Source organism: Hippopotamus amphibius, chromosome 6 (genome assembly GCF_030028045.1).
Source record: "Hippopotamus amphibius kiboko isolate mHipAmp2 chromosome 6, mHipAmp2.hap2, whole genome shotgun sequence".
Lineage (NCBI taxonomy): Eukaryota > Metazoa > Chordata > Mammalia > Artiodactyla > Hippopotamidae > Hippopotamus > Hippopotamus amphibius.
This window is the reverse complement of record NC_080191.1, coordinates 138,470,582-138,492,602: the sequence shown is the minus strand read 5'-3', so window position 1 is coordinate 138,492,602 and position 22,021 is coordinate 138,470,582. Positions and strand designations below refer to the sequence as shown.

Below are 22,021 nucleotides of genomic sequence, written 5' to 3'. Positions count from 1 at the left end.
TACTCATCATTGTGGTGCACGGGCTTCTCAATGCAGTGGCTTCTCTTGTTGTGGAGCATGGGCTCTAGGGTGCACGGGCTTCAGTAGTTGTGGCATTCGGTCTCAGTAGTTGTGGTTCTTAGGCTCTAGAGTGCAGGCTCAGTAATTGTGGCGCATGCGGCTTAGTTGCTTCACGGCATATGGGATCTTCCCGGACCAGGGATCAAACCCATGTCCCCTGCATTGGCAGGCAGACTTTTTTTCTTTTTTTAAAGCTCTTTATTGGAGTATAATTGCTTTACACTGTTGTGCCAGTTTCTGCTGTACAACAAAGTGAATCAGCTGTATTTATACATATATCCCCATATCCCCTCCCTCCTGTGACTCCTTCCCACTCTCCCTATCCCACCCTTCTAAGTCATTACCCATCATCGAGTTGATCTCCCTGTGTTATGCAGCAGCTTCCCACTAGGCATCTGTTTTACATTTGGTAGTGTATATATGTCAGTGCTACTCTCTCACTTCATCCCAGTTTCCCCTTTGCCCCCACCCCATGTCCTCAAGTCCGTTCTCTACATCACGCAGGCAGACTCTTAACCACTACACCACCAGGAAAGCCCTGCATGGGATCTGTAAAGAATGGTGAAGGAGTACAGAGTGACTGCCATAGGTCCTGGGTCCTGGGTCCTGGGTCCTGGGTCCCAGGTGGCTGGAATATTGATGGGACCAGATATTGAAGAGCCTTAACACTGTACTAATAGACTTTATAATGAAGTCAATGAAAGATTTGGAGGTTTGTAATCAAGAGGATGACTTGAAAGATAACTTCTGATGTGGAAGATGGATTGGAGGTAAGGGTGGTGACTAAGAGACCAGTTAGGAGATTACTATAATAGTCTCACTAGGAGATGGAAAAGGTAGGATTAATGTAAGAAAAAAATCAGCAGTAAAATTAGTAGAACATTGTGGTTGGGGGTGGGAGGAGAGGTGGTGAGGTAAGGCAAGGCATTTGAGAACAACTTCAACATTCCTAGTGTGGGTGACTGGTAGAGGAACATGAGCATATACAAGTTTTGGACCTTTTGAGTTTGAATACATGAAAACAGGCCATTTTTTTGAGTTTGAAGTCCCTGTGGGGTAGAGCCTATCTAGGCAGATGTGTCTAATGGACAGTTGGAAATATCAATGTGAACATCAAAGGGTACTGATAAAGGAAGAATTAGGGCTAGAAAAATAAATTTATGGTCATGACCGTTTAGGAATAGTTGAAGCTGTGTGAGTTGATGAGATCTCCTAGGGAAAGCTTGATATGAAAAGCTGTGGTTGGAACTCCAATGAATACTAACAGTGAAGAGGATACCAAGGGGAAGGATATAGGAGAAAAAGGGAAAAAAAGAAAAAGACTAAGGACATTTAGAAAGAGAGCAGAAACCAGAAGAGGAGGGTATTATACTGAGAGAGAGATTTCAAAGAGCGGTGGCCAGCAAGGTTCAGGGGATGCTCCCACATCAGGGCCTTCCCCTTCCCTCTGTCCGTCAGTGTGCTCTTCCCCAGATATACCCACGGAGTCACTCGCTCATCTTCAGGTCTTGGCATCAACTTCCCTGGGAGGCCTTCTTTGATCACTCTATTTGAAATACAACACCCACCCACCCCAACTCCAGCCCTGGCACTATATCCCTCCCTTGTTTCCAAAACTCTTACCAAAACTCTTATTATTTGTCTTGGTATAACTCTTGGTATAACAGTGATTTTTGTCTTTTTGTTCACTGCTCATCCTTGCACCTAAAGCAATCCTGGGCATAGAGTGAGCATTAAATATTCGTTAAGTGAGTAATTGAGTCATAAAGAGAAGGTATATAGGATGGAGAATCAAAACACTTAATGGTGGTGTAAGTGAAAAGTTTCTGAAGTGTAGTGGAACACAGTCGTATTACAGTGGCCTGGGGATAGTATGAGAGTTGGGAATGAAAAGAAGAATGAAGTTGGTAGCGTGTAGGAGACAGAATGGAGAAGGAAGGATAGTGAGGAGCAGCTGGTGAAGTGAAGGAAATTGAAACATGTAGATAATAGTTGAAGGCCAGTGTCCTAGAGGAGTTGAAGAGGGTGAAATCAGGAACTTCTGTGAAGAGGTTGGCCTGAGACAGAAGGGAAAGCGATGAAGATAGATACAAAAGTACCTACTTTTGTGAAAGGAAGGACAGTAAGTGAATTCATGCCTGATGGCCACTATGTTCTCTGTAAAGTAGGAAGTTAATTTTCAGCGGAGAATGAGAGAGATAGGGTAGAAGATGGAGAGCCATTTTGGTCTGATTTTGAAATGACGTCTATGTGAATAAGAAGAATTGACTGACTGGGAACTAGAATAAGAAGTGCCAGATAATATGAACACTACTTAGCATAGAAGAGGCTGTGTTTTAGCATAGAAGTCACTTGACAGCTGTCATGAGTACATCCTTATCTAAAAACACCGTATTCCAGAGACTAAATTATCAGGAGAACATTGTTCTAAAACTGGACAAACGCCAGAGTGAAAGTGAAAAACATTTATTTTCAGTAGGATAGCTATCAACTGACACCCTCATTTGTACCATAACGAATAACTAATATAGATGTCCCATCAATCTACTTGATGCACTTCTGGTGCAGCCAAGCAACAGTTGTTTAGTGTATCATCAATATATGGTTTTATTGTGATTGATTGGAGAAACATATGTAAGTCAATTCAAGGCTGGAAGAAGGCCAAGGCATTCATCAAGTTTTGTCTTTCTCTTTGCAAATGTTTTCTTAGACAAGTGTTTTGGCATTTAAAAAATGTCAAGTTCTGACCTGACTGAAAAATGAGTCTTTCAAATAATCTAACGTTCACTCTGCCTTTCAGTAATCTGTCACCTGCATCTTAGCACAGACATTCATCTTCTTTGAGTAAGAGGGATTCTTTTAACTCATCTATTTTATGTATTATAGACAAGTATATGGAATGATTATTTTTTTAAAAAGGTGACCAAAAATATCTACAAATTCCTTCACAGAAATTTAGAGAAAGGATATTGGCATAAAAAGAACCAAATACTGAATTCCACCTACTTCTAGCACAAAATAAAAGAGGCATGAAGTCCTGTTAAGGTTAAATTAGTCTCAGTTACTTAAGATAAATCTGTTCAGGCAGCCGGTAGTACCACCGTCTGCTTTAATGTTGCCTATTCTACTCAGCTCCCCTACGTGGAGGTGAAAACCTATTCACTTTTGGCTTGGTCTAAGTAGTTTGTGTTTATTTCAAAGTAAATCAGAGTTAGTTTAACCTAGGACCCAATTTTTCCCATGTCTTGCCTGAGGGGACACACATTCCCAAATTAGTGATCTCCAAACTAAAAAAAAGAATGGTTTTTCCTGAAGAATTTGTTTATAGGACTCAGGGTAGAGTCCATTCCTAACACCAGGTCTGTTGATTTAGTGGAGGTGAAGGGGTGGAGGGCTGCATTTGGGTGGGGGGGGTTGCGGTATCACGTGGTTGGCCAGAGACAGATAAACATGCTGTCACTTTTCAATTATTCTTTCTGTGTGTCTTTCAGCCTTGCTTTCCCGCTACTTCCTCTCGTGCCTTTTCATCACTGTCTTACCACCACGTCTTCATATTAAGAGCTATTGCAGAGGAGCCCCTTTTGCAGAGGATGCTCTGGGAAAGCAAATGCTCCCCTATATTTCTTCTTAGCTAGGCTCCTAATGAAAACCTCAGTAGAAAAGCAGTGAAGAGTTGCCCCATTTGAAACAAGTCCTGATGGTCAGAGCCCTGTGTATTTTCCCTCTTGTTTGGAGGAGAGCGGTCCACTTCCACCCGCCCCTCCGCCCTCGTACCTGAGGCGCCGGAGCAGAATCCTGAGGCTCCACGGGACAGTTTAGATGTGCCTTTTATAAACAGCCACAACTAGATTTTGGTCTTTTGTATCACAAAGAGAGTCTCTGCTTTTTATTGTGATAAGTGTTCTATCAGGTCTTATTCTTAATGCTATTTCATTTTGGGGGGAGCATTATTTCTTAATTTTTCTTTCCTGCCCTCTTTTTCCCTAATGTTTTGGAAGTCATATGTTATATCTTTGCTTACTCTTAGTTACTTTGGATTAAACGAAAGTGTCTTATCCTATATATGCATGTTTCTTCTTTTCTTCTACTGCAGCTCCAAATAGACTGGGAGAAAATCAAAGCCAAAATTGAGATGGAAATCACCAAAGAACGCGAGCGATCATCGAGTAGCCAGCCCAGCAAGAATACTGGCCTAAAGCACTAAGTGCCATTATTAAGAAGTTTTATCTTTTGAAACTGACTCTGATTAACCAAGGATAGACATGTTTCATGGCTAAAGAAAAAGGCAGAATCCTAAGTATAAGCATTTGCTGTGTATTTAATACCAAAAGTACATTCAGAAAGACTAAGCACAAAATAATTGATGTAATTTCATCTTTTGTCTTTTTAGTCCAATATTTAGCAAAACATTCCTATATATTTATGATACATGTAGTATGGCTTACATTCCAGTTTTCTAGCCATTATTTTATCCCCGAATCTTCAGAATGAACACATATTAATGCTGATAATAAAACATTGGACTCTTTGAAATGTATATTATCATTAATTTCTATTTGATCTCTAGATTATAAAGCGCTCCAAAAGTTTCTTTACACGAGAAAAAAATGAAGATTGATTTATGAAAATATACAATGATATATATACTTGTATATGGTCATAGCAGCATTATTCACAGTAGCAAAAAAAAAGATGTCCATCAGCAGATGAATGGATAAACCAAATGTGGTATATACACACAAGTGGAATATCATCCAGCCCTTAGAAAGAATGAAATTCTGATACGTGCTACAACATGGATGAACCTTGAAAATACTATGCTAAGTGAAATAAGTCAGACACCAAAGGTCAAATATTATATGATCCCACTTATATGAGGTACCAGAAGTAGGCAAGTTCATTGAGACAGAAAGGAGAATAGTAGTTGCCAGGCACTGTGGCAGGGATAATTGGGGAGTTATTGCTTAGTAAGTTCAGCATTCCCATGTGGCATGAATGAGTTCTGGATGTGGATAGTGGTGATGGTTGCCCAGCATGGTGAATGTACTTGACGCCACTGAATTGTACACTTGAAAATGGTGAAGATGGTAAATTTTATTGCATATATCTTACCATAATTTTAGAAATGTATCTAGAATGGGCAAGAAATATTTTCCTCATTTCTCTTCTGACTTGAGAATGTTCAGGCACTAGGCCCTGGAGTCTGAATTTGTGAAAATCTCCTTAAATGATCAACCTCTTTGACTAGCCGTAATTCAGTATGTCCCCAAATTATTATTACCACCAAGCTTTTTAACCTTAACGCAAATAATCCTTAGAAATTCTTCCACAAAGCCATTTTTGGAAATGGTATATTGGACAGTGGGCACAGGCATATGCCTGGGAAAGTGATTACCTCTCTCACCCCCATTTTAGTTAATATACAGATCTAATTTTTTTAAATGAAAACGTTCCTGTCTTTTCTTTTTCTTTTTTTCCTGTCTTTTCAACATACTCCTTTTCCTTTCTGGAATGTTGGAATGTTCTGTTCTTCGTCCAGATGCCGGGTACAGAGGTGTGTCAGTTTGTGAAATACGATTAAGCAGCTTACTTATTTGTACTTATACGTTTATATGTTTCCTATGTTATGTTATGTTACAATAAAAAGTTTGAAAAGAAATATGGTCAAAAGGGTAAACTTTATATTATGTTTATTTTATTACAATTTAAAAAGTCAAAAAAAAATACAATAAAATATGTCTGCATTCTAACAACAGTCATCTGATAACCACCTAGGTCTCCTACCATTCAGTGCGATTCTGACACGACCCAGAGTTAGTGTAGGTCCCACAAGTTAAAGGGCAAGACCCTCAACTAGACTGCCCTTCATTTCAGTCGCCAGTTGCTAGTGGGGACCCCAGGATACCCACTCTCTCTGACTTGGCTGCATATTTGTGGGTTCCTGCCACCCCCCTTTAGGTTTGATAATTCACTATAATGACTCACCAAACTTACTGAAACATTTTCTATTAGAGTTTTATCATAAAGGATTCATCTTAGGAACAGCCAAGTGGAGATGCATAGAGCGAGGTCTAGGAGGAACGAAAGGTCTGAGGGTAGCGAGAGACACAGAGCTTCCATGCCGTCTCCTCCTCCTGGAACGCAGGCACGTCATCCTCCCAGCACATCAATATGTTCACCAACTAGGAAGCTCCCCCAGGCCTTGCAGTCCTGAATTCTGTATCAGGGTTTTATTAGGTAGGCACAGTTGATTACATCACTGGCCACGTGACTGAACTCAGTGTCCGGCCCCCTTCCTCTCCCTGGAGGTCAGGTGGCTAAAAGTTTTAGCCCTCTAATCGTGTGGTTTTTCTGGTGACTAGCCTTCATCCTGAAGCTCTCAAGCCCCTCCACCCCCTCCATCCCAACACACACTCATTAGCATAACAAAGATACTCCTTTCACTCAGGAAATTCCAAGGGTTTAGGAAGCTCTTTATCAGCCCCCCTCCCCAAGACCAGATACATCTTTTATTATATCATAGGCCACTCCCTGGTCTTTGATCACGGGATCTTTTATAGCAAAAGCAACATGCCTGACTGAGCATAACAAATACAGCAACATTTGGAGGAATCAATGTGGGGTAAGGATAGGAAGCTATTAAACTCAATTTCCTAATACATTTGATTATCAATATGGGCATTATCATTCCCATAATGCCAGTGTTATAGCACATCACATTATGGTAGATGTAACCTGAAAAATAAGAGTCAAAGATACTGACACATTTACTGGAGTCCCATCCAGTCTGATAATCAGCCCAATCCATCATCGTATCTCAGGATGTCTCAGGGTTTCCATTCAATCTTGTCAGGTTCGAGAGCAGGAGTGGTCTCAGCAATATATGACTTTACACTTTCAGGCATTTGGTATGATTGGGCTTAAGAGACAATATCATTTCTTGCTCTGAGTTTCCTTCCAAGCATTACCATTGGAATTCTCTCATTGCATAACTCAGTTATTCATTCATTTACTGTTGGCTACTTACTATTTCTCTCCCCTGTTTGTACCCAAACCTTCTCACCTTGGAAGGGACAGTAGGTTCGGCCAGTGTGCTGGTCTAGATCATAGGCAGCATTAAGAGTCTAGCCAAGTGCCTCCCCCGCTAACCACGTAGAATAGGATTACATAGGTAGTGTTAGTGAGCTATTTCTACCAATAGGCAATATAACTGTATTCACTTTTAGCTCCAATATTGCCGGATGGCGTGAATGCAAAACACACCCCGTCGGGCCCTTAGGAACTCTGACATAAAGATTTTAAAACAGTTACAGTTTGTTGCTCGAGAATCATCCCTTCTTCCAGCAATGTAGTTGCAGCCTTGGTCCAGGGACCATTGCATCAAGTAGAAAGAAGAAAGTTAAGGTGATGTGGGAAAGAAAGAAAAAAAAGTATCGCTGTCACACCAGAAACCTCACCCACCCCCTCGTCTCCACGTTCAGAGTAACAGGAATTTATCCAGTGAGGACACTGCCTTAGCCCGCCTCACGTGGAGTGTGAGCACACATTCGTAAAGGCATGTAAGCCAGTCCTTCGTGACTCTACCTCCCCCCTATTTTAGATAACCGATGTTTTGATAGCTTATTCTAATTCTTTACCAAACTGTTACTCTGAGCAAGATGTCTCTCTGTCCATTGTTGGACACGATGGCCTGTAAACAGTGTTTTCCTTGGTCTGAAGAAATGTGACGCGGTGGTCCACATGGGGCAGTATCTTCTGTTCTAGTTTTTTGCATTACTCTGAGCATTCGCACCTACCCCTGGGTAAGCAAAGCCCAGGCCAGACTCAGAGCTCTCCCTGTCAGGACCCCAGGTTAACCCCAGCAAGTTATCCTTGTTGTCCTCCAGGGCTGCCGGCATCAGCCTGACTTACCAGCTCTGGGCAAGGACCCCCTTGGGAATCTGCCCCAGAGCCAGCTGCAGTCTCTATGTCTCTTCTTAGCAGACAGAACAGTTCTTGTTGGCATTTTGTGCCTCATAGGACACCAGAGGAATATGTCTAGATTCAGCCCATCTCTGCATGGCTGTGGCTCCCACAGTGTCCACCCATTTCACAGACCCAGGTGGCTACCTCAGGTGAGCACACTAGGGTATCTGCTTGTTGATTCTAATCGCCTTCCCGTGCGGGAAGTGGGTTCTTCTGATGGGCACTGACATGGCCTACTTTAATGCACACCTTAAATTCCATAATGATTTCCATAGGGCCATGCCCCATTGAGTGCCTCACGTTAATAGGCCAATCTTCCATTGCCCTTCTGCCTGACCATGCGGCCAGGCCATTGGCCACTGCCTATGAGTAGGTAAAGATCCAAACATACAGGGTAACTGCGTGCAGTGCAGCTCACCAAGCTGATTTGTTTCTACTTTTTTCCATCAGAGTGGTGGCCTTCCAAACAGAATGTTGTCTGTTCATGTTGAAACTGCCATCCATACACCAAGCAGCTATCTGTTGGTCAGCTGAGAGCTGTTTATAGGGCACCGTCCAAGTGATGATAGACTCTGGCAGCTCCTCACATGGTTCCAGTCAGTCCTAAGGGAAGAGAGTCTACCCCCTTGTGGATACACTTCAATCCCCAGTAGCATATTTCATGTCTATTTTATTATAGAACTCTTCCAGTACTGCCTTCCTTTTTAGAGCATTTCTCTGACATCACCAGACAACCTGGATATTTCAGGTGGCAAGATTATTTTATGTCTTCAGTCATACGGGCATTTCCAATTAATGTCTGGTAGCAAGCTAGTAATTGCCCCTCAAATGGAAATTTTCAAGTCCACAATTCCAATAGTCATGGCTGGGAGGTGCTTACAGGCTTTTGCTGTAAGCCACAGATACACTCCACGCATGGCTATTGTACACAGATTTGTCCAGACAAGCACTCCAGTTTCCATAAAGTGTGGGCTTGGGCAATTGTATTCATTCCCATTTAGCAGGTCTAATGGCTATGACTCCAAGGAAGGATTTACATGCCTTCTATTTTACAATATTACTTGTAGGGGAAATATTCCCCAGATACAGTCTCCATCCCCATAACACATTCAGGTAAAAAAGTCATAACTGCTTCATATAAATTTATTCAACTTAATCCCATTAACCACTGCATTTCTATAGGCTCTCAACATATTTTGCCTCCCATTAGAACTTCATCAGCAGATTTTAGTACTACAGTGCACAGGGCTCTGAGGTCAAAGTGTCCCCCAAACCTCCCCACCTTCCAACCATTTTACTCAACGTGTATAAGGCTTTTGGTCCCCAGCGCAGGGTTGAGCCAAGGGTTTTATGAATCTTTATCTTGATTGGTCTCCCTATTACTCTAGGTATTTTCAGGATGAATTCCTCATTGTAATCTTTGCCTTCCAGTTTTTAAAATTCCCCCAAATTGGAGGGAACCTTTAATGTTGGAGGTCTAGCAGGAGATCCTCCCAAATTTCAGTAGTGCTGTATTAGAACTTTTGTTCCAGTTCCATCGATGTTCATTTTATTCTTAATAAGTATCAAATTTCAATACTCAAATATCAATTTCTTAACAACTATCCGAAGATTTCCACCGCAGTGGAGTGAGCCCCTCGATTCTCCCACGCCTCTCCCACTCTCTCTAATGTTTTTGGTATTTGTAAGACCCACAGGAGGAAGCCGAGGGAGTGAATCTCATAAAGCTTCACAGGCTATTGTTCAATTTTGCAGCAGGAAGATGACACGGGGTGCCCGCGGAAAAGGGGCCCCCTTAGTCGCAGCGTTTACCCTGAGGCGGGTAGATGAAGAGCCTCATCGTCACAAAGCCAGTCGCGCAGTCTGTATGTAAAGCGTGTCAGCTGCTTTCTCCGGGGCATTCCACTTGGCCTTTACGTGGGAAGCTAGGAAGTCCTCCTTCTCAGGGTAAACACACTCTACAGCAGTTTTATTTAGTGCACTAGGCTGGCTGTTCCCTTGGGAATAACCGGCTGTGCGCCTGGGTCACGTATAGCCATCTATGACTGTCCCATACGGAGCTGTGGGTCCTGTATCCCCCCAAATGGGCTCGTCCACTGGGCAGCAGTCAAAACCAAAGACACCGCCCCTACATTGGTCACTCACACAATCGGGTTTAGTAGAGCTTCTGCAGGGAGCCGATGATTTAACGATCCACAAAACAAGAAAACTCCTTCACACCGTACCCTCTGATTTCAATACTTCCTTGGTTTTGCCCTCCCCCCTACGTGGGCTACTTTCTTGGCAACCAGAGGTCTTGGAGGTACTTTCCATTGTTCTAGCATAATTTTTCCTTTGGGGGCAAGTTTGAGGCTAATGGCCATAGTCCTGAGCTTGGTCCTCAGTCAAGATCTACCCCAGCATCCTCTTTCACTCTCATTTTAGCAGTTACAGATAACAATAACCAAGGGATTGTATATTTAGTATATTTCTTATTTTGTCTTTCCTTAAGGATACACATGTCTAGCATTAAACGCTAGAATGTAATCAAATAGAGATTAAGTAATATTTTTAATGTGCTAGAGGATTAAATTAGAACTTTTATATACCCATAATAGTAGACTCTACTGCCAATGTTCCAGTGTTTTCTCCCCTGACTTTCAATATCTATCGCTAACATAATATTAATTTCTTTTCATTTCCTGTGTTTTTAATGTAGATGAAAATATACACAACAAAATGCACAGAATGTATTTTTTTTTCCTCCGCCTGCTACCTGTTCTGATTAGCTATCCGTGTCACAAAATGTAATCCTAAAAAGCATTATATTAACAGATTCAGGACTATAACGAATTTGTCATTGACTTCAAAGAAAATACCAGATAGTATTTGCAATGAGACAAAAATTTTTAGCTTTTAAGTCTAGCGACATGATTCGGTCAAAACTGTTAGAAAAGGAGTTATAATTTAAACATTATAATTAAGCCAACAAAATTCCTTTTCGTGGCACTTGTCTTCCCAGAATAAAATCTTTTTTCCCCATTTGATGACTACCTGCATTTCAAATGGCAAAATTCATTTATTAAACAAATCACTCTTGAGCACTTACTGTGGCCTGGGCACTGTTCTAGGTGACAGAGGACTTGCAGCGAGCAAAAGAGAGAAATGTTCCTGCCCTCTCGTGAAGCTAACATCTTAATGGGAAGGAGACAGACCCTAAACAAATAAGCAAAAAATATATAGTGTTTTAGATATAAATGAGTAGAGACAAAGCACAAAGGAGATAAAGATGATGGGGGGATGTGATTTTTCAACAGAGTGTATGAGAAAGTGTCACTGAGAAGGTGCAAATTGTGCTAACACTCCAAGGAAAGTGATGCTTAATTTCAATTTCTGCTAAATGACATACAGGAAAATCACCAAATAAAATTCCTATTAAATGAGCTCATGTCATCCCTCTTTAACCCAATTTAAAATGTGCTCGTCAACAAAAGTAGTTCTACGTGTTTTGACATGAATAGTCATCATTATGCAGAATATGGCTTACTTATGAATAGGATTTATTTATGTAGTCATAATAATGTAAACACTGAATATTTATCTGACCAAATTACAACTATTTAGGTTACAGTCCCTTATCTGAAACGCTTGCGTCAAATGTTTCAGAATTCAAATTTGTTTAAGAAATATAGTATATTTCTTTTTTTTTTTTTGGTAATATAGCTCATAGATAACTTATTACAGAACAACCCCAGAAGGGTCTCAGCTAACACTTCCTAATCAAACATATTACTATTTCTGCAGTGAAGCACAGGGACATTTACATTAAGCAATATGAATAAATATCAGAAGTAGTTTCTCACCAGGTTTTGCTGCCAAATGAGTTCAGTTTGGGCCAATTATGAAACATTTTTTGGATTTAGAATGTGGAATGGGATTGTAGATTTGTTTTGGAGGGATTGGGGTGCATATGTTGGATGGGGATAAATGGAAGGGTGAAAAAAAGAACTAAATCTTCATTTTTCATAGTGGAAAGGCAATAGATAACGCTACCCCCCCCCCCCGACCAAATCAGGAAATAATAAACATTGTATTAAGTTATATGGCAGTAAAAACTAAAAGGGCTGAAAGTGGTTGCTTCTGGAGAGATTGAGATTGAGAAGGAGTCCAGTCCCACTGTTTTTCACAGCAAGTTTCAGAAAACTATTTGCTTACTTAAATACGTGCATGTATCACTTTGATAAAAACAAAACTTGACTCTTAAAAAGTGACTGAATGGAAGAAAATATTCAAACCACATATCTGACAAAGGACTTGCACTAGAATATATAACAAATTGTTAAATCTGAACAGTAAAAAACAATCCAATTAGAAAATGGGCAAGCGACATGAACAGACATTTTACCAAAGAGGATATGCAGATGGAAAATTATGCACGTGAGAAGATATTCAAAAGCTTAGCCAATAGGGTAATGCAAATTAAAGCTACAACAATCAGAATAGCTAAAATTAGATACTGGTGATAGCACCAAATGCTGGTGAGGAGGCAGAGGAACTGGAGCACTCATATGTTGCCCATGGGAATATAAAAATGGTACAGCCACTAATGAAAGGAGTATGGCAGTTTCTTGCAAAACTAAACATGCACATACCGTACGACTCAGCAATTGCACTCTTGGGCATTTATCCCAGAGCAATGAAAACTTATGTTCATGCAAAAAGCTGCACACAAATGTTCACAGTATCTCAATTCATAATAGCCAAGAACTGAAAACAACTCAAACATGCTTCAATGGATGAATAGTTTAGCACCCTGTGGTACATTTATACCATGGAAAACTCTTCAGTTGTTAAAAGAAAACTATTGCTACACACAACTTGAGTAGATCTCTAGAGAATTATGCTGGGTGAAAAAAAAAAAACAATCTCAAAAGGTTATACACTATATGCTTCCATTTATATGACATTCTTGAAATAACAAAAATACCGAGATGGAGAACAGATTAACAGGTGCCAGGGGTTAAGGATTAGTGAGAGGGAGGGGGTGGGTGTGGCTATAGGGCTATAAAGGGTGGCACCAGAAAGCTCTGTGGTGATGGAACAGCACTGTGTCTTGATTGTAGTGGTGGTTACACGAAGCCACACATGTGATAAAATTGCATGGAAACAAAAACATTAAGTGCAAAACAGTACTACATATATGTTTACTATAAACACATCTATGTGTAGTAAAAATACATAGAGGTTATTCTGAAAGGATATTGGAGGAGTGAGCTGGGACTGAGTGAGCAGAGGTGTTAGAGGGGAATTTGCCGAAATGTTTTCTTTTCTTTTTTTGAAAAGAAGATGTGTTTGTTATTTCCAGAGTAACTGAAAATTTAAGCAAAAAAGGCTGGAAGTGTCTATACATTCGTTGGCATATCTCAGTGTAATGGCATAAAAGATGGATTTTAAAACTGAATTTCTGGGAATTCCCGGGTGGTCCAGTGGTTAGGACTCAGCATTTTCACTCCCAGGGCCCAGATTGGATCCCTGCTTGGGGAAATAAGATCTCAAGCTACATGGCAAGGCCAAAAAATAAAAAAATTAAAAAAACAAAACAACTGAATTTTCTTCAGTGTGTGTGTTTGTATTATGGTTTTATTGCTAGTTCTTTTCACTTAATGACATAATACAAACATATTTCCATAGTAATACATGTCTTATCACATCATTTTAAAGGTTGCGTAATGTCTCTTTGTATGAATGGAGTAGCATTTATTTAATCAGTGTCCTACAATTGGATAATTAGGTAATTTTCCATACTTCACCATTAGAGCAGTGCTTTGATGGATATCTCTGTAATCCTATTTTTGCACAGGACCTTGATTATTTCCATGGGATAGATCCCCATTGGGGAATTGCTGAACCAAAGCTATGTACATTTTATAGCTTTTGATAAGTACTAAAGGTCTGCTTCTGACACATTCTGGAATTCAGGGGCTTCTCAAAGCTCAATGCAGAAAACATTTTTCACAGCCTCCAAGTCAACTTTGACCTTTCCTCTCCCTCAAATCCATTTACAGTGGTAATACCAACCACCTCATATGTAGTCTTTACTGGGTTCCAGGCTCTAAGAGCTTTACCCTCTGATGTACTACTTTTAGCTTCTTTTTCAGAAGTAGAAATTGAGGCACAGAGAGGTTAAGCCATTCAACTGGAATCACAGCCCTAAAAATCTTTAGATCTGAGGTCAGAAGCCTCGACAACCTGGTACTAGAATCTATGCCACCTACCGCTTCTTGGGAAATGCTTTTTTTTCAGTTGAAATATAATTGACATATAACGTATTAGTTTTAGGTGTACAACATAATGCTTTGATATATGTATATGTTGCAAAAAATCACCACAATAAATCTAGGTCACAACCATCACCACACATAGCAACTTTCAAATGTAAAGCACAGTATTGCTAACTATAGTCACCATGCTCTGCATTAGATCCCCAGGGCTTATTTAACTTGTAACTGGAAATCCGTATCCTTTAACCACCTTCACCCATTCTACCATCCCACCCTTGCCTCTTGAAATCACCGATCTGTTCTCTGTATTGATGAGTCTGACCTTTCTAGATTCCACATATAAGTGAGAACATACAGTATCTTTCTCTGTCATACAGTGTCTGTACTTCACTTAGCATAATGCTTTCAGGGTCCATCCATGTTATCACAAATAGGAAGCCTTCCTTCCTTTTTTTCCTCCTTAATTTTTATACATATTATGTATAATGAAATAGTATTTTATCCGTTCACCTGTTGATGCACACAGGTTGTTTCTATCTTGGTTATTGTAAATAATGCTGCAATAAACATGGGATGCAGACATCTTTTTGAGATAGAGATTTCACTTCCTTTGGGAAAAAGCATCAGGAGTGAAAGAGTTCCTATACTACATTTTTTTAGATCTCTTGAAAAATTGTCGTGAGCTACAATGTCATGCCATTGGCCTATACTGAAGATCTCATTCTTAGAAGCTCTACGGAAAATATTTAATGTAAAGATGGTTGAATATGTTATTCTTGACCTTACAGTGTCTTCTTTACAAAAACTCACAGGAGAAGCTTCTCCTAGATCTCAGTACCAGGAATATTGTGTTTCTCTCAAACAGCTGGTCTGGTTTTGACTTACAAACATTGAATCCTTTAACTTATCTGCTTTTTCTTTGTATTTCCTGCTACAAAGCTCAGAACCAAGGTATGGCCTTATTTTTCCAACTTTGTTTTACCCCTTTGCCTCCAAATCTTCTTTGATGTAAGTTACAGAATAGCTGGATGGCTGGATGCACAGGTACATGGATGAGTGGATGGACAGATGGAATAATTGATGTATTTGTAGTTTTATTTTTTTTTTTTACCTCTATGTTCTATCCTCTGGAATGCTGTAAAACAAGATTAATTCCATTTCTGCAAGTCCGCCTTTTAAGCATTTAATGACAGTTATTTTCCCTTAGTTGTCTCTTCTTTAGGCTAAAAATCAGAAATTAAAAGCCTTAATATCAGACTCAGTTCCACCATATCTGGGCTGGGTTTCAATGTCCACTGGGCCAGTGCCTTTGCCCTCATTGTTTGACTTGCTTCCTCTACCTGCCTTGCCTTTCATTCCCCCAGAAACATGTGCCCTCCTCTACCCCAACAACCCCAAGTCCATTCTCTAGGACCCACTCCCAAGGTCACCACTTCAACCTATCCTTATCCATAGCTTCTCCATCTATGAAGTCTCAAGGTCCAGGATCCCCCAGTCTCCTACTCCAGTGGCCTATCCTTCTACCTCTTCTTACCTTTCTCCCACTACAGCTGCTCTTCAACATCAAGATAGACACACTCTCAACCCTTCCCATTTTATTGAGTCTTCCACTCCCTGTCCTCCCTTGCTACCTAAATCCCATTTCACTTTTCCCACCCAGGCTTTCACCCAGAGCGTATCTCAACCAAAACCAGTCCTTAAGACCAGCTGACAGTTTTGTTTTTCTTTTTAAAGGTAATTTATGTTTTTCTTAAAAACGTTTCTATTCTTTTTTTTTACTGAAGAATAGTTGATTTACAATGTTTCAGATATACAGCAGTGATAGATATATATATATACACATATATGTATATATTCTTTTTCAGATTCTTTTCCATTATAGGTTATTACAAGATATTAAATATAGTTCCCTGTTCTATATAGCGGGTCCCTTGTTACTTGTCTATTTTATGCAAATAGTTTGTATCTCCTAATTCCAAACTCCTAATTTGTCCCTCCCCCGCTTTCCCTTTTGGTAACCATAGATTTGTTTTCTATGTCTTTGAGTCTGTTTCTGTTTTGTAAATAAGTGCATTTGTATCATTTTTTAGATTCCACATGTAAGTGATATCATATGATATTTGTCTTTCTTTGTCTGACTTACTTCACTTAGTCTGATAACCTCCAGTTCCATCCTAAATGTTTCTATTCTGAATTCAAATCATAAACGTCCATGAAAAGTTTTTGAATTTATACAGGTTTATCAAGAACTCAGTGTCAACCAAGATACGTGCACTGGCACTTGAAATACATTTCTACGTCCCAGGTACAGTGTTAAGCGCTTTCTATACATCACCTTAATATTCATCATAACCATCTCTCCCCACTTTACAGATGAGAAAATAGGCTTAGAGAAGGTAAGCAACTTGCTCATGGTCACATAGCTAGTAAATTTAGAGTCCAGAGATTCACCCAGGCAGCCTCACTCCAAACCACTCTGCTATTCTCCACGAAGTCTTAACAATCATACTCTACCACAAGAACATAAACAAAATCTTAATTTAGGAAGCTATTTTTGTCCCTGCTTTGATATTAGCTGGCACTGGGTATTTAGATGTAATGTTAGCCTCTCTGGTTCTCATTTTATGCTGAGCATACAGAAATCTGTTTCTTTTTTTAAAGACTGGAAACAATTTACCAGCTGTTTTAAAGAAGTGTTCTTCAATTTTTAAAGTTAATGAAGCCAGACCAGGATGGAGGCACACTTGGCCCTGAAGGAACTGGCTGAAGGAAATGGAAAAAAACAGTATCCGAGCTTTTTGTTGACCACTTCAGGTTTTATCCACGAAATATTTCTGCATGCCCACAGATAATTGTTGAGTCACTGAAGATTCCTGGCCCAGATGCTATTGTATTTTTTAATAATAGTTCTTTTAAACAGCAAATAACAAATAATAGCTACTTATTCACCTGTGAAAGAGAGAAAGTGATGCCGCACGATGCTCTGCAGCTAAGCCACAGCTCTAACGATAAGATATTCTGTAGGGTTAAGTTGAGAGCATGTTGGGAAGTTTAATGGTTGAAGGTCCCCGCTCTGGAGTCAGACAGGCTGTCCCTGACCCCTGGATCTTCCATGTACCAGCCATGAGACTTTGGACACATCACTCAACCTCTCTGGGTTGCACCTTCCTTATCTGTAAAACGGGACTAATAATCCTTACCTCCTCCTGTTACGAATTTTAAATGAGATGATATATGTAAAATGCCTAGCACAGTGCTTGGCATATGGAAGCATTCAATGAATGACAGTTATTACGGTGATAATTATCATGATAGCAAAGGAAAACTGTCACTCCCAAAGCAACTGCTGACCTCATATCTAAAGTTGTGTGCATGCTGATATTTTATTCTTTGAAGGAAAGGCTAACATGTAAATTGATACCAAATTTTAAATCAGAGCGTGCTAGAAATAATGATATGTAACTTATCAAGGTGAGTTGCCAGAACTCAAACACAGCACTACACATTTCAGGAATGAACTTACGAAATCATTAATTATAGACCGATGACAGATGTTTGTTAGAACAAAATTGTGTCCACAAAAAGCTTAGGTGCACTCCGGAGCAGGATCAGCAGCCTCTGAAAACTAGCAGTCCTCAGGACACTGCTGAAAATGCCTGAAGAAAAGTAGAACCTGTGGAAGACTCGGCAGGTGTCAGAGAGCTCCCGCAAACACCAAAGAAACAGGGACAAATAAATGGAGATAATGTCCCCAGAAGGCTTAGGAGCATGCCAAAGCACAAACCAGACCCAGCAAACACCCTCAGCATGCTCGTGGGAATGCTGAGGACACCTAAAATACAATCAGACTAATGAAAATCCCGGCAGCTCTCAGGGAGCGCCTGTAAACACCGAAAGAACCAGAGGAACAAATAAATGATAATCAATGTCCACGGACAGCTGAGGAACTCTTGAAAGCAGAATCCAGAACCAGCAGAACATCTCACATGCATCAGGAGGCTGCTGAGAACATATAAAGTAAAACCAGAACCCCTGGGAGACCTGACAGGTGTCAGAGAATTCCTGGAAACACCAGAAGAACCAGAGGAACAAATAAATGATGGTGATGTTCACAAATTGCTTAGGAACACTCCAAAGCACAAACCCAAACCAGCAGAACATCTAAGAATATTCAGGAGACCACTGGGAACAACTGAGGGAAAGTGTAGATTCTGTGGAAGATTTATCTGACAGGCATCGAAGAGTTTACACAAACACCAAAGGCGCAGTACAACCAGAGAGTGAAAGCAACAAGAACTCCCTATCCCCCAAGTGGAAATGTAGAAAAGGTGAAAACCTTACAGGACTTTTTTTTTTTTTTAATTGTTTAGGACACCTAAAGAAAGGGTAGAACCAGGGGAAGACTCAACAGGAACCTATGGCCCTATGAAAACTTCACAGCAAATTGTGGACCCAGAAGATAAGACAATAAGAAACTCAGGACAGTTCCCAGGGAGAAACGTGAATCAGCTGAATTTCTGACAACAATCAAGAAACTTCTGAGAACTTTTGTGGAAAAAGACTGAATGCACAGAAAACCTGGCAGGCACCAATAGACAAAACCCCTAAAGAAAAGGGAAACCAAGTACAAGATTTGACAGGTCTTCTACAATTTGCAAAACTGTAATACAATGCAACTCTTCTCATTAACCTCAGAACTCTAAAGCAGATATGTGAGTGGACAGAAAATCCAAAGGCATGAAGAAAGTTGCGGAAAGCACTTAGGTGTATCCAGTAGAAGACTGGCAGACATTACCATACTTAGGGCAACTCCAAATTCTGAAATCTTGTTCATAGGAAACCCTTAGGAAGGAGTCAGATCTATTAGAGAAATTACAAGGAAAACCTAAAACATCTGTAGGTTTTTAGGTGTGAAAAAATACTGCTCAAGAAAACCAAGTAGCAGAAAAAAGAATTAGAATATACAGAGTGTACATGTTTTTCAATCAAAAGAAAATGTAGAAGGTCACAAAAACTTTTTTTTTTTTTGAAAACCTGGAGCTAATAGTTATCAGTACTTTACTGAAACCATTAAGAAAAAAGAAAAATGCAGTTGAAGACTTCTTGGAATGCAAACACTTATGGCAGAATCCAAGCAGAAGACATGCTGTTTGGAAGTGGACTATAGTGGATTTGAAGAGATGTTTGATTCAGTGAACAAAAATAATGGACCAGGAGATCTCGGTCAAGAAAACTCCTTTTGTAAACCTTATGAACAGGAATCTCAAACTAATGGCTCTGAAATGGAAGACATGTAAACAAAGAACATTCAAGATAGTCAAAGAACAAGATCTAGCCTAAGAAACAAAAAAGATTTTAAAAAACTAAACATTTGCCTACTCAAAAAGATAATGTGTGAAGAGAGATAAATGTAAAGAAATATGAGCTTAATTTTCAAGAAAAGCTGAGTCAGGGAATGTCCCTACATCCCAGACACAGATATAGAACTGATATAGAACTCAAGTCGCGTCTTAGTTGCTTATATCAACAGAAAAGATTCAGATAAAGAAAGATGAAAAGAATACTGTCAAGAGCTTTTAAGAGGAAAAACTCGGAAGATGGAGCTATGCAACAAAAGACAGAGACTGTAAGATCAGGGGAAGAAGCAAAACTGGTGTAAATCTACAGGAACCTTGCAGCTTGGCTAGTTCAACAAGGATTATGCACATGGAGAAAGGTGACAAACCAGTGAAGAGTTTGCAAGAGAAAAGTAAAATCTAGAATGAACAGAAAATACATTTAAGGCCTGGGAAAATAATGAAAAAATAATTTTGATCTGGTAAACTCTTTGGTCAATTCAGAAGAGAAAATTCACAGAAAGCAAAATAAAACAGGCGCAAATCTTGACGATTCTAATCCTTTGTCTGATGGAACATAGCCAACAAAGAGGCAGCAATAAGACAAAGAGGTAAATCAAGATTTGTTTTTGAAGTCTAGAAAAATTAAAGTCTTTGCTAGAGAGATGCAAATATTTGACCTTTGCCCCAGTGTGACAGAGAAAATTCTGTAGCCAAGAACAAAGAGATATATGTTTACATTCATTTAGTGGATGAAAAGGAAAAACCACCTGCTTCAAAACTGGAAACCTACAGCAGTCAGATGCAAATAGAATACAAAAGAAGCACTTTGGAAAATACTGTTTTACCAAAAGAAGAAACTTTGTGCAAAAAGCCAAGGCATAACCAGAGTGATATTAAATCACAGCAAAGATTAACCTGGAGTTCTAAGAGATGAGTTTCGGCTAAAACATCTACTGAAAATCCAAAGCAGGATAAGAACAACACACAAAGAAAGAAAATAAGAACTAGAAGATATCAAGACAAGGTAAAGGTGCTTAGCTAGGAGGGGGAAAAAGTGGTAATCTTTAGTTTAATGGCAAGCCTAAATATTCTCCATAGAATAGTTTTTGCCATAAAATTAAAAGTGAATTCTGTCAGTAAAAGAGAATAAATAAATAAAATTAGGTTCTATGTGTATTTAAGTATAATCAAAGTATTGGTTTTATTTGACATTTAATTATTTTATAGGCAAAATTTTTAAAAAGAATTAAGACATCCTTTCCATCCCTATAGAAGAAAAGATGTCAATTTCTTGCAATTAGCTGGTTACTGATTTAATCTTTGGTTGATAAAATACCTTTCCTTTGCCTACCACTTATTAGCTTTTCACCAATGAATGAAAGGGGAATGAAAAAATAAATTGTAAACCAGTGAGGTCAGACATAAACTTGCCAACTATTCTATTACCGATTGGTTGTCTGCAACTTACACTTTTGGAGAGATGGTTAATGCTGGGTTGTTCAAAATAAAACTCATCATTGTTTCTCTCAATCTGGAAATCCAAATTAATTATGATTCATGAAATTTTTACAAGTCAATACAGAATATAGTATAAATCTGAACACCATTTTCACGTTTATAACATGTCAGTTTCAGCTCTGGATTGTTTCCTTTATTAATTCCACTTGAGAGAAACTATATACATAAAGTACAACTTTAAGATACTCACCATATTGCCCTTACACTGCTGAGGCCATTTCCTTAGTGTTCCCTTTGGCCTTTACAACTGAATCTTGTTTTCCTTACATAGTATACCTCATGCCCTTTGGAGTAATTGCCAATGCCATTTTCCATGGTTGAAGCACACGCACATTTGCAGAATATGGCAATTAATGGCCTCTTGAAACTATCATTATATCTCAAGAAGACATTTTGCTCTTGGTTATGATACTGAACACCAATATAAATTGCTTTTAAGCAACTGGTGATTTTATCCACACACACACACACACACACACACACACACACAGATTTAGAAAATCAATCATGTTTTCTCTCATTCCAGATGCATTCTTACTATAACCAGGGCCATTTATTTTCCTACTCATGAGAAGTCAATGAGAATAAAAATGTTCGAAATGTTTTAGTATGTGAATTACTTTGATAACTTAAAACCAGGAGCAAAAGTTAGTACTGGAGAACTTGGCATTTCCAGGTGGCTTTGGTTAAGATATGTATGTATGTAGCAGCCTTGCAAAAAATATTGGTTACAGACCATATATCTATATATCAATAGATATGTCTGTATCTATATAGATATAGCTGTGTTCTACACTATATATAGAAGCATATGAAAAATAAGTAGAATCAGCGTCTCGTCATGACTTATTTCCGGTGAAAGAATAAAACTATTTTCTA

At 39.3% G+C, this 22,021-nt stretch overlaps 1 protein-coding gene across 4 annotated transcripts in view; it reads left to right on the top strand.

Moving 5' to 3' along the window:
* The window catches only part of IFT80 (intraflagellar transport 80), a 111,949-nt gene extending 106,239 nt beyond the window's left edge, over positions 1–5,710 (top strand). For all 4 annotated transcript variants that reach the window (XM_057737841.1, XM_057737843.1, XM_057737842.1 and 1 more), the window contains one exon: positions 4,154–5,710. In XM_057737841.1, the coding sequence (XP_057593824.1) occupies positions 4,154–4,264 (111 nt within the window). In that variant the 3' untranslated portion in view covers positions 4,265–5,710. The remainder of the gene's footprint in view (positions 1–4,153) is intronic.
* The last annotated feature ends 16,311 nt before the right edge of the window (positions 5,711–22,021 follow it).